At 36.4% G+C, this 13708-nt stretch overlaps 1 protein-coding gene across 5 annotated transcripts in view; it reads right to left on the bottom strand.

Moving 5' to 3' along the window:
• The window catches only part of MBOAT2 (membrane bound O-acyltransferase domain containing 2), a 98854-nt gene that overhangs the window by 18134 nt on the left and 67012 nt on the right, over nt 1-13708 (bottom strand). For all 5 annotated transcript variants that reach the window (XM_065631539.1, XM_065631541.1, XM_065631540.1 and 2 more), the window contains 3 exons: nt 7564-7618; nt 6541-6724; nt 745-937 (listed from right to left, as the gene is read on the bottom strand). In XM_065631539.1, the coding sequence (XP_065487611.1) occupies nt 745-937; nt 6541-6724; nt 7564-7618 (432 nt within the window). The remainder of the gene's footprint in view (nt 1-744; nt 938-6540; nt 6725-7563; nt 7619-13708) is intronic.

Raw genomic sequence — 13708 nt, 5'->3', positions numbered from 1 at the left:
GCCTTCCAAGATGTCAGCTCTTATGTGTGTTAGGTTTGTTTGTTTTGTTTTGTTTCACATAACACCAAGTGAAAAGCAAAATGTTTTTTAAACCGTATCACCTATTCAGTGACTGGGTGTTCCCCTGTGGGTCAATTAGAATTTTTAGTAAAAAAGGCTAAAACTGAAGTGTCACTCATCAAATTTATAAAATTTTACTGTGAATGCCATCTACTATTAACAACACTGTGATATATCTGAATTTCAATACATTGATTTTTCCTTCATGTTTGAATAACCACACAAATTACTGATAACTAACCACAGAAAGAGGCTTAGAGTAACTTTTCAGATATGCCAAAAACCAAAGGGCACATAAAGAAACCAGATATTGTACATCTGACTAGTTTTCCTACAACTTTTAAAAAGCAAAAAAGCCATTGCTCGTTAACACACTATCGCTCTCTCAAAAACCCCATGTTTTGCTCAGATTTATTCAGGAGACCAATGATCTCATTTGCAATCCAGATACAACACTATGCTTAGATTTATAGTAAGTTTTGTTTCTCAAAAAGAGACACCATTCAATATACCTTGACAAAACCTCATAATACTTAAATGTAATAATGTTTTCCTAAGGCCTCAAGAGGGCACTGGCACTTTTTAATACATGTTTAGTGTGCCTCATCTCAAATGAAACTCAATACATTTTCTTTTACATAGATATTTGTGTAGATATACTTATATTTGTGTAGATATACTTACCCAAAGTCCATGCAAAATAATACTTGGGTCTGGCAGCCATAAGAGACAGGTATAGGTAGAAAAACCTCACAGGCCATGATGCTGTAGCTCTGAAGTGATCATCAATGTTGTATTCCACAGGCAAAGTTTTTGTAATAGTCATGTGGAAGAGTAAGGACAGTCCACAGATGAGAAGTTTCTGTGCCACGGCTATCTGAAAAGTTCAAGATGGGAGACTCTGTCAGCGTCATTTTTTGGTTATCTTCCGGAAAAAAAGGCAAGTTATAATCTTCCTTTCCTATACAGATGTGTATATATGTCAACTTTTCAGTAATATATACTACTTCAAAACTTTCAAATAGTTGGTAACACTTTACAGGGGCTCACGGAATATTGTTACCTTGATTAAGTTGTGAGCACCACTTCTGGCAAACGCAGCAAATCCCATCTGACTACAGTGAGTCTCTAAAAACCCTTTCAATAATGGGAACATCTTTTGCAACTCTTTTTTTTTTTCTTATTTCATTGTCAAATTACTGACAGAAGTAAGTTGTTAAAGCATCATAACACAAAGCGTACAATGTAGGACACAATGAGTACAATTATTGCAGAGATTCCAAAACCAACAGCAAAGCTTCAGTTCACTTTTGGTAATCTTTGGCATAATGCAGAAGTTCAGTTGCTGCCCAACTCAATATATCAATCATCTCTGTCAGATTATTACACAATATCTTAATTCTAAACCAACTAAAATACTGAAATAATTTATGAATTTACAGCCAAAATACCTCAGTCCTACATAGACCTGTTTTCCCAACTAGAGCGATCAAGCTACAAGGGGCCAAATTACATGCTCACAGACATGTAAAAATACATTGTTCAGGTAGGACCTGGACTCGGATTTTCTCAAAATTCAGTTTTCCTATAACCACCACACTAAAGATTATGTATTTTTAGGAAAGCATTTCTAAGGTTCTATTATAAAATGCATAGAGCAGTAATGCTGCTTAAGCAGCTAGTCTCATCCACACGCCAAAGTGCAAGTTTCTAAAGTAATGTACTAACCAAGCACCTACGAAAGTCTGAGAGCTAATACACTTAAATGTAATTTCCAAGTTTTGAATTAAATTTAAACATTAAAATTTTAATTTACATTACAATTCTACAAACACTAAACTTGGCAAGAAAACAATCAATCTAGCTTTTTTTCTTTGAAGCATCAGCATAAAAAGATAACCAGAATCCTTCTTCTGTCCATCCTGCTTCCATTATACCTGGCCAAACTTTTAAAGATAACATCTTGCTTCAATTAAGAGTGTAGCTTCACATACCTATTTCCAAAAGATAGAGTAATTCTGTTCCATGATACAGAATGGAGCATTAAGTGCCCAGCTGAAAACACAGATTTCTGTGAGACACACAGTATCAAAGATTCACCCAGGCACACAGATGTAAGAGGTGGTACAAACTGATAAAAAATTAGACTTGGAAAAGCTGTATAAATGGTGAGGGTAATTTTGGATATTGGCATGTATTTCACGTGGCCCATCTCGGAAGATATTTCAGAGATCAGTAAACCCAGCTAATTAAACAAACCAGCTAGATAATTAAGGAGGAAACGTCCTATTAACAGATAAAGGTGGGGTTTAATTATTTATTTCTACTTGCTTTCTAATAAACTTCATTTTAATATTTTACTCTATTACAAGAGTTCAAAAAGTAAAGGGTATTAAATTTCTAAAAGCTTTCCTTTGTTTTTCTAGCAAGTATTAATCCATCTCTTTCTTTACCAGAGCAAAGTTCAGTTGGCTTAAACTTCTTAAGGAATTTAAATAGAAATGATTGTTCAGAAAACCAATTATTATTAACATTAATGAATCTTTAATTTTGGTACGCAATATCTGATACACCCAAAAGTTGGATATTTGTAATACCAAAAGGCATCAACCCAAAGTTCTGAATACAGTTGCAATGATTTAACTTCAAAGTCTGAGCCAGAAATTAAAGTCATGTTCAATTTAAGCATGAGAAATAGTATTTATAGGCTGGTAACATTAATAGGCTACTTAAAACTTCAATATGCAACTTATAAGCATAAACATATAAAATAGGTGTTTTCCATCTGAAGATCTCTACAAAGTCTCAAAATGCATTTTGGCAACTTAGAAGTAACATTATCTCTGTTTGAAGGTTTGCTTTTTGCTGCTGTCAATATTTACCAGTTTTTCTGTTGGTAAATAGAAATCATTAATCTGCCTATTCAACCCAAAATATGCTTGGTAACTCTCCAAGGTTTTTAACTAGATCATGGAGTTTCAAAAAAATTTCTCTTAATTAAAAAAAATTAACTCATACAGGGTTCTGCCATAAATTACACTTTTTAAAAACTAAACTCTGCAGTCTTCAGTTTGTAGTTGTAACAAAAATACTGTAGGAGGAAGGTGGTTTAATTTACTTATTATGTATTCAACTGAGGTATCTCCACAATTTTTTTTAGCGGCAACACTTAGATATAGGGACAAACATAGCTACATCCAGAAACAGCATGACTTTTTTTTTTTTTTTTTTTTAATTGTATGACTTCACTCAATAATTATAAATCCCAGAAGCCAAATCAAACATGCTGATACCACTTACAGGGATCGGTATCAGGTATATTGGTGTCCTTAGCAAGCAGTTTTGAGACTGGTTTAAACAGTTTCTGATGGACAATCCAAAGTCAGGCTGCAACACAAAGCAGCAGTCCTGCCGTCTCCTCAACTTGCCTGCATGTTTTTGCTCTTTTCCTTCTAGTGAGGCAGATTAGAAAAGCAAATGAAGTGAAAAATCTAGCTTTTGAGGGGTTTGCCTTTTTTTTTTTTTTTTTAAATGACAGATTAGTTTCAGACTGGAATCAAAAGAACTCAAACTGCAGGATAACTGATCTTGCACAACGTAGAACATAAAATTTATTTTACAACAAAAAGGTAGAAAGGCTTGGCTCGTTTAGCTTTGATGAACAAAAACTGAGCATACCTGTATAAAAATATCTTATATGGCCAACATTGGGAAGGTAAAAAGGTACTTAAGCTAAAAGACTGTGCCAAGACAAAACCAAATGTGCATTTATTAGATGGTAATATAATTAAGTTGAAAGCTGGATTCTGAATCAGAGAAAGGAGTTCAGAAACAGCTTTCTAAGTGAAGCAGTAAAGGTAAAACAGTCACTGAGGTCAGGAATTTTATAAATATATTATTGTATAAACATGTATAATATATATAAATATATACCAAAAAGTAGAAAAGGATCTTTTAACCTTTTATTTGAATGAATCTGTTATTCTCTTAGGTTGATAGACAATCAATAAGGAGCTCAATATAATACTGAACTATGTTAAAGTGTATTATTTTAAGGAGGTTAGTACCTCAGGCAAAAATTACAGGTAATTAATCAAGCAAGAACCTTATAACCTGTAGGAAGAGTCTGTATAATAAGCAAGAAAGCAGATATCTGCTAGACAGGAATCTTGCATTTTAAGGGTAGCCATACTAAAAAAAAACTTACAAAGACAGATATTAATTTCTGAGAGTTGACACCACTTTGAGCACCAACAACTGATAGCTTGCAAAAAGGCACAATAGGAGGGCCATAAAAAATAGGGTTTAATATGTTAACTTGATTCATTTAACATGCAATGAACACAGCAAAAATACTAAACCAAGTTAACATCATGCAGTCAACACACAGGATAGAGGAGGAGGCTGGCATGAACTACTTTGGTTATGTAGTTATACTTAAGAAGAAATTAAACTTACTGTAACTCAGCTGAAGGGTATTTTTTTCATTTACTACATTCACATTTGCTGATCCCCATTACATTTCATTTTTTTGAGTTACCTAACAATTTTTTTTCTTGAATATGAGAATCAAGGAACAAGTTTAAAGTATTAATATGAAGTTAATAGTATTTAACCATTCTTCTAGAACAAGACAATGAATGCTCTAATTGATGCAGCAAATGCAGTTAAATTATATCATCCATATTTCTCCAAAAGCACACAATACTCTCTGGTGTTATAAAATGCAGCCAGATTTCTCTAACACCAGTTGGGAAATGAAGTATCAACAGCATAGACAGCTTCTCTTTATTTTTATGTCAAAAGCTAATGCAGCATAAATCGCAAAAAGTTTCAAGCATCTTGAGAGCAATTCATTTTAAGGAAAACTGCTTACCTGAAAGAAGAATCCATCACAGGTTTACACTGAGTTCTATTGGCTTTGTTCAGATTGCTAGCAAGATTACATGGTAAAAAGCTAGGAAGTCCTACCAGGCAACCAGTAGATGCATGTCCAGAAGTACTGATACTGGCAGACTTGGTTACTTCCATTTATTTGCAATAATTTTCCTACATTATTTTTCTGTACAAATCGGAATGTAGTACATAAGATGTGATGCCTGCACTGAGTCAACACGATGTTTAAAAACAAAATAATCCTCTGCTATGTTGTCAATCCAACACACCAGTGTTGGACCACCAAAGGAGTATGAGGTGCTAATCTATGCCAGGAGACAGGAGGTCTCTGTGTCTTTCTCCCTTCCTGAGAACTTGCTCCACAAGACACTTCTAGGAGCTCCGGTACTTCGCCAACATGGGGAGAAGTTTAAAATATTATCACCCTCCAGCCACTAGTTTACATTCCTGCGGTGCAAGTTACTACAACCACACAAGACGGGTAGAACAGAATGTGCAAAGAGTCCTCATCCACATTCCACGGCTGGAAGTGGCTGGAGATGACACAACTGATTAGCCCAGCTGTGGGGAAGGGAACCTCCAGATGGTGGGACGTGACAAGCAGCTCTGTGTGGGAGTGCCTTCACCTGCCCCAAAAACACCTGGTGGCCCACAAGATAAGCAGAAAACAGGTAGTTGGTGCTGGAATTAGTGAAAGCCATTGATCTGAAGTGTTCCAGTCAACTCCATGGTAATTCTGCTTTTGATATGTGGTAATAGCTCTGTTAGGCACACACAAATTTAAAAGTCTGATACACTCCTATTTAAGAAAACACGAAAAGAACAAAAAGATAATATTCAGTACCCAAGCGTTAAACTAATTGGATTAAATTTAAAAAGCAACAAGCTTTGGAAGCTTGTAATTCAGGCCATACAATATCTCTGTAAGGTATGATCAACTAGACTTTCTTCTCTATGTATTTAGTCTCTTTTCCAATAAACAAAACAAAGACAAGAAATATATTGTATGGATTACTAGCCATAGCTTTATGGCTAGTACATCTTTTATTATGCCTGCAGATCAAAATCCATCTTTAATATATGAATAAAAGCAAGAAAAATGAAACTATTTCTACGAGTGTTTTTCAGCTTGTTACAAGTGAATGTTTTGTACTTGCTGCAAGAAGACATTAAAAAACAGTAGAATTTGAGAATGTTCATGGAACTTTGCTGGAACTTTAAAGTCTCACTAGCTTTCAAACAACCAAACATGGACTTCGTCCTCACCAGGACTTTTTTTGTGCACAGTATATGCTTTGAAGGAAACATGCATGAACTGTTTTAACTTAAAGATGGCTTTTTACCATATAAGCTTGTTAGGAAGCTCCAATTTAATTTGCTTTATCCACAAGACCCAGACTGGAAACCATGGAGAAAACCTGCCTTAAAAAAATAAGTATTTAACTTTTTGAACAGGGAACTATACTGTTGATGAACAAACTCCAGATACAGCTCGAAAGTTACACCTGTAAATGGAGAGTGCAAACCAAGCTTTCCATGCAATGATCATGTAAGCATCGGCACTGCAAGAGTCATACACCTTACATTTGGAGAAGGATCCGTTTGTTCATATTTTGTATCTTCTTTCCCATTTGCTTCAGACTGTTGCAGTTGGTATGATCTGCCTTCAATGAAAGTAATATAGTCTTTGTAAGAGCATAACGGGCCTGCCAGGATACCCATGAAATTACAGTTGTAACTTAAATACTCCAGTAGACTTGGCATGCGTCTGTAATTCAAAGACAAGCAACTTGTGAGATGGAATGTGCAGTTCTACAGAATTTCCACAGTAGGAAAAGTCATACTCCATGTCATTGCTTACTCTAACTGCAGTAAAAACCACATGCAGAAAAGCAGTTTGTGTGTCTTTCGTAATCACAGCTTAAAACACTCTATACATAGTATTTCCTTCCAATCCATACTGAGCATTTTCAAACAGATCTCCTGAACTCTGGTGGCTTTCTCCTTGCTCAGTAGAGGTGTTTGGCTGAAGCTGAGCCTGGGGAAGGAGAAGGAAGGGTGTTTCCCTAAGTGCTTGTTCAACTGTTTATGTTTTCTTTTTTCCCCCCCCCCTCAATAACTGAATCAGTAAACAAAAGTTTGTGTTAACTGGCAATAATTTCAGTTAAGGAAAATTATTCAAGTCAAGACTGTTCTGCCCAGGACAACATAATATTTTCAAGTCTCCTGAATAGAGCGAGCAGAAAAGGTAAGTTAAATACTGAAAAACAGAATTAAACAAGCATGTTCTTTCACCAGCTACTTTATATGTGTACTAAATGTTAACTAGTCTCCTGTCTGATATGGCATTAATTTGCACAGAATGTATAGAACTTTGAATGTTTTTCTTAAAAAAGCATAAAAACCTACTTCTAGTGATATTTTCCAGGAAAACAGATGTATGAATTAAGCTACAAATATGAAATACGTGGATCTGTTTTATGAGTTTGTAAACTCTCTGTCTTGAATGTGAACTGCAGCAATTCCACAGAGCATTAATAAAGCACAGAAAGCAGCAGCTCCTCCCAGCCCCAAGACCAGACTCTCGGAGATGTCGGAAAGCCTTACCTTACAGCCAAGCACCTCTGGGATGGAGTCAAATCTTCGTTTTTCCGAAACATTCCTAGAGAAGAGGACATGAAAATGGAAAAATAAAGAAAAGCTAAACCCCACACATTAATTAGCATTTTCTTTACTCAGAGCAATCCTCATGTTGCAACGTAATTTTTTAAGTCCTCAAGTAATTTCAGAGGTATTATGTCACATAATATTTTTGCTGGACTCAGATCAAACAATTCTTACTGTTGACAAAATTACAAACTCTCACAGCCTCAGTTATGTCCAACAGTGCCTAATCCTGAAATCACATGGATTTCAGGAAAGCATTAAGAAGGTTGTAATAAGTGTTGACAAATATAATTCCCCTACATTGGTTAAGATTTCAAAGTCTGCAGGTTTTAAAACCCTTCATTCCCAGTCCCAGAGACTGGACAAGCCCCAAACACCTTTCAATATTGCAGTAACCCAGGGACATTACACTGGTCATTGCACTTTTGACGTATAGTATGAGCACATCCCAAGATGGATTTAAGCAATTCGAAACTTAAGGCAGAGCTGAAGAGCGCCTTCATGCTGCAAGTACAGACTGTAAACGAGGTCCATTGAAGCAGGCACAAATGTAAAGGGTGCTCAAGTCTTTCACAAGCAATAATGAGAAGCCCTGACTCCTGCTACCAGAAGTGGAATGGCCAAGTCCAAGTTCAGCAGCAAGACTGAATTTACCTTCTTGCCATATGTGGCACTTTCTGAAATGCTCATGGCCTACCCCTGAAAAATAGGCTTCAAAAGTTGTACTCTCATAAAAGACAAAAGTAAAAAATATGACCTGTGATACTCGAAATTATTATGAAATGCACCAATTCAGGGGCACAGAAGAAGCAGAGCTCCTCCCTTCAGACAGCCCTGGTTTACACCAGCCAGCACTGCTTGCCAAAGTGACTGCTTCAGCTCCTTCTCCAGCCTCTCCACTGCTCCAGACACCAGCACATGCATCCATTCCCTGCTATCCCCATTTGCAAGTTGTCTTGGCCATAACAAGCACTAAAAAAAATATACTTTTATGAGCATAGCTTCCTACAGGAGATTAAGTTTATGGAATCCCACTTCAATGATATTCCTCCCTAGCGGTGGCTAAACCCAACAGCCAACTTCTAATTAAGTTTGATGAAAGAGTAGAGGTAACATAGATATGAAATCCACATGTGCTTTATGAAAACAGGTGGTTCTATAGAAGATCCTTCTCCACTCGCACAGAGGTTGCCTTCAACCCCACTGCTTGATGCCAGTAAATCCACAAAGGGGAGCCCTAACATTTGATCCAAGTATAAAGAGAGTTTCGATTGGAGCCAAATTTTTTTTAGATGTCCAAATCAGTCAGACTTAAGACAAAAAAAGATTTGGGGGGGGGGGGGGAGGGGGGGAGAACTCAAATTTTGTTTAGTTCTATGACTCATGGAAATACATGTTATCTGAAAGGAAAATAACTCTCTTGTCTTCACGTGACTCCAGGAACTGTGACCTATACACACTTATGACTTTAAAACTACACTTTTAATCTTCAACAAAGCTGACAATATGGAGAGATTAGAACGTGCCATCTCCTCTTTTCCAATATGACCTGGAAAAATACCTTCCTTGGTCCTGATCCTTCACAGTGGAAAGTCATCCCCATTCATATCCACTCAAGGCAAGAAACTAAAGGAGAAAGCATCACCCCTAACTTCATGCAGGCATTTTCTCTTCCCCATCATTACGTTTTCCCATCTTCTCTTTGGTGCTACAAGCAAAGATTTCTACGCTGATAACTGTACTGAATTAAAAAATGTGGGAGAAGCATTTTGAAGGTCCTTTAACCTTTAAGGCCACAAGATCACAGTTCTCAGGCAGTCTTTGAATCTTTGAATTTAACACAAATTTAAACAGAAATTTAAAACAAAGGCTCCTATAGATGGATGTAGATCACATGCCATGACTAGTGTAGGGAAGCAGCCCGTACAGAGCCTTTGGTCTCCCACAGCATATACAACGCAAACTGACTGGAGCCAGAGCCTCCTTCGCTGTTATATTCCATACGAATGTTTTGCCTTTAAGTCAGAAAGAGGAAGCCGTCAACAAGTCTGTCCAAAGGAACTTGCATAAAGCCAGACTAACTACTAAATAAAGCTAATGAGTCAAATGGAAGATTTCACACCATTTACGCCGTATGAAATAGGAGGAAAAAAACCTCAAACCCGAAATAGAATAATCTAATCACTTAAATACGACCTTTACTTTTGGGAGGGTGAGGAAGAAAGAACTGGCATATTTAAAATGGGTTCAAGTTATGTACATACATACACGAGAAGTCGCTTAAGGCCTAAATAACCTGGTGAGCAATACACTTGCTGTCTCAAACATACCGCATGCAACTCTCCATTAATTTTTCATTTCCCTATCTCACTAAGATTTCCCTCCGGTCAGGAGCTTCTTCAAAGTCAGGTCAGTAGCTTTCCCTTTTCTTTTTTTTTTCTTAAATGTCTTCTCAGCTCCTTGAAGGCCCATTTATCATCTTTGCATAGCACGCAAGAATGAGGAAACCATAAATCTCTGGCTGTGTCACACTCCTGAAAGCTTTCGGGAAGCTACTGTTAACACTTTTTAATTCATAGAAAATACATACGGAAAAGGTGCTCTTACGTTGACACTTATCTAATATGACATGAACTAATATATACATTCAACATTGCCCAGGCAGTATATCTGCCCATGGGAACAGAGGCCTCATAAATCATAACTGTTCCCTACCTGCTGCTACATGTTGGATATGAGGAAACCCCACTTGAGTAGCACGCTGCTGCTAGAGAGCTCAGGAGGGTTTGTAACCTTCCTCTGGGGATTAGGAGAACTGTTTTCTCCTGTCCTAAAGCAGGAGGCTACTGCAATGGCTGCAGCTTTTAGTTGCTACCAAATCACACGGTGGGGATTAGAGAAAATGGGTTTTATTGAACATGTTAGAGAGGTGAAATCATTTTGTCACTCAGCAACTATAAGTCAATTTTCTCACCTGTAAAGTGGGAAATACTCCTACGTTCCTTCCTCAGTAAAAGAATTTTGTAAATCATTGGTAACAAAATTTATCCCCTGTGGTCTAGATCATGAGGAGGTTGCATCTTTTCATTCCTCCTCAGGAGACCGCATCCTAACAGTAACAAAATCAACATCTAAGGTACGCATCAATATCTGGCCACATAGGCTTTATTAAAGCATACTGCGCATACTACCATGATCTCACTACGATAATACAATGCTTACAATCATCATAGTACTACCCCAGCTTTGTGGTTAATCTGCTTGAATATATCCACCTTTGTATTTGCAGGAAATCTGGCTAATCAGTAACTACTAATAATGCTTAGACATAAGATTATATTACGTTAATAATACTTAAACATGGAGATCATATCACAGGCTATGTTGTAATTACAGCAAATTTTAATTTGAGGTTCTGAAATGATCACCAGCTAAGCCCAAATGCATGCTGTTATTATTTTAAGACCTGAAGAAGACAGACGATAACAGTTTTAGTTGTTACTAACACATTGGCAGCAACAAAAGCAGACAGACACAGATGCCAGCTGAGTAAAATTGCAAACAAACTACAAAAAGCAAGAAAAATCAGAAGTCTTGCTATCCAGAGAGCCATGCAAGCAAATGTAGGCCCGGAACAACACTTGAAGACTTAGGAGGGGAGAAATACAACATAATTCCTTAAAATACTAATGACATGTACTGTAATCAAAGTGATTTGGTAACTTATACTGAAACAAGAATGACCATGCTGTCACTAACACAAGAGGAAGCATTTTTTAGAAAAATATATCTATAGATATAGATCAAGAGACAATTGGAGAGGGAGCATTAAAAATGTCTCCTAGACATAAGAAGAAAGAATTAAGTTACTTTAAAAAAAATTAAAAATATACCCCCACACACCACCACACCATGGCGGTTTCACTGACATAATTAACAGATTAATTAGAAAACAACATTCTTGGTTAAACAACTGCAACTTTTTTTGCTGTAATACCAACATTTATGAAGTAGAACTGGGTCGTGATGACTTATCAAAAATTCTTAAGAGTATGTAGTTCTACATACCTAAGCAAACATTTCTCTGTCTCAAGAATTGTTCCATTTTCTCTTGCTTATGTTTTCACAACAGCAATAATCCAAATACACTTTTAAAAATTAATAATAATAACAATAATAATAATAATCAACCTATTTGAAATCAGAAAGGTACACTGATCGTTTATGAGGCCTTTATTTTCATAAACGTAACAACATTCTTGACTGACCGATTCTCACTACAACAAAAAAATCATCTTAACTGCAAAAGCTGGTCAAAACACAGTATGTTCCTTTTTTCCACAGGTAATCCTGGTAATTACTTGGTAATCCTGTTCTGGTTTTGTAGGTATTTACTTAAAATAAATCTGAAATATCACATCTAATGTACAGAAATACATAAGCTGTTCAATGCTTCAGTACATCCACAGTTCTACCCTTTAAGCCAGAGCAGACACAAGTTGCCTGCAAGCCTGTAGAGTGATGTAGCGTCTTTCTGCTGAACATGGGAAGTATTTGCCTTTGAGAAAAGTAAAAGGCAGAGAACCTGGTTAACTAAAAATAAAGAAGAAACATTTATATCAACTAAATCAAGTTCAAGAACAGGTAAGAAAACCATTACTACCAACATAATAGCAGGGACTGCAGTTTGGATGGGACTGCTCATTAGCTGGAAACCAACAAGAAACTTACTTTGTCATTTAAAAAAAAAAAAAGCATTGTCTGAAAAATATCTCAAGTGTATGGTGTAGCACCACAACCTGATGAGGCAGGTAGGAATAGATCATTAAGACCACGGCGACTAATATAGTATTAGATTCTCCAACATCACCTTTGTTTCTTTTTTTTATCTCCTTCCCATTTGCCATGTGTTTCATCCATCTATTGAAGTGTCTTTCCTCTCAGAGGTCATACTAGACATAGACTAAACTTTCATTATTTTGCAGGAGGAAATAGGGTCTAATAGCCTATTTGGAAATCTTACAACTTTGTAATAGTGCAATAGCAATATGAGGAAAAACAGCATGAAATAATCCAGCCACTGTCCCAATAACCTGCTTTTGGAGCAAAGTAAATGAGACCTAAAATAATGGTTTAAGACTAGCCTCTAATTATGTCTTGCCAATATATCACTCCAATGAAAAGGCAGAGGTAAAAAAAAAAAACCAAAACCCTTTGAGTTGCATATTCATTGTGCTCCTTTGAGTTTTCACAGTAAATGCAGTGCCTTACCAGATGAGCATCGATGTCTACTCTATTGCTTTTAAAAACGGAGAATGCCAGATACATGGGAGGAAATAATAATTAGGGAAAAAAAAAGCAAGCAGTGTTCCAGGAAAAGCCCATTTAAAAATTAGCAACTACAGATCTGAAACCCAAGATAGGAGAAGGGTACACACAGGAACAAAGAGTTTTTTTGTGGTCAGAAAGCATGTGAAATAAGCCTCTGGGAACCAAGAAACAGCTGACAGAAGAGTGTTATGGTTCTGGTTTCTTACCTGTATCTAGCCACACGTTTTTATGCACAAGTGCAACATAGTAATATGAAGAAATAATTAGGAAGAATGAGATTTTATGTTTAGTAGATGGCTATTACATTTTAAAATGACTTTTTCTTTGAAATTTTATATTACTTTATGTAAATTAGAGAAAAGAAATCCGAACAAGGTTGGAACAAGCTGTGAGAATTTTTTTTTTCCCCATTAAATATCAAAAATCGAGTCTAACATTTCCTAGTTTTGATGGCTTAATCTCTTGGAGATTTAAAATAAATACATTACGAGCTCCAGAACTTCAGTGGGTTATGAATATAAACATTTGAAGAGAACTAGAATATTTTTTAAAAGCTACCAAAGCACATATAGATGAGTGAGATTAGGTTTGAACATGGGTCCTTCTTGTAAAAATCCCTGAGTTCATAGCAACTTGCAGCAAAATGAGTGAGGTTCTGTGAGGATGAGTGGGATATTAGCAAAAGAGGGAGAATGCCATGTGAAATCAGGAACTCATGAATTCCTCTCCCCTGCTTAACTTTTAGTACCTTACA

Source organism: Caloenas nicobarica, chromosome 3 (genome assembly GCF_036013445.1).
Source record: "Caloenas nicobarica isolate bCalNic1 chromosome 3, bCalNic1.hap1, whole genome shotgun sequence".
Taxonomy (NCBI): Eukaryota; Metazoa; Chordata; class Aves; order Columbiformes; family Columbidae; genus Caloenas; species Caloenas nicobarica.
Note: the sequence above shows the minus strand (reverse complement) of the source record. Positions and strands in the feature narration are given on the sequence as shown.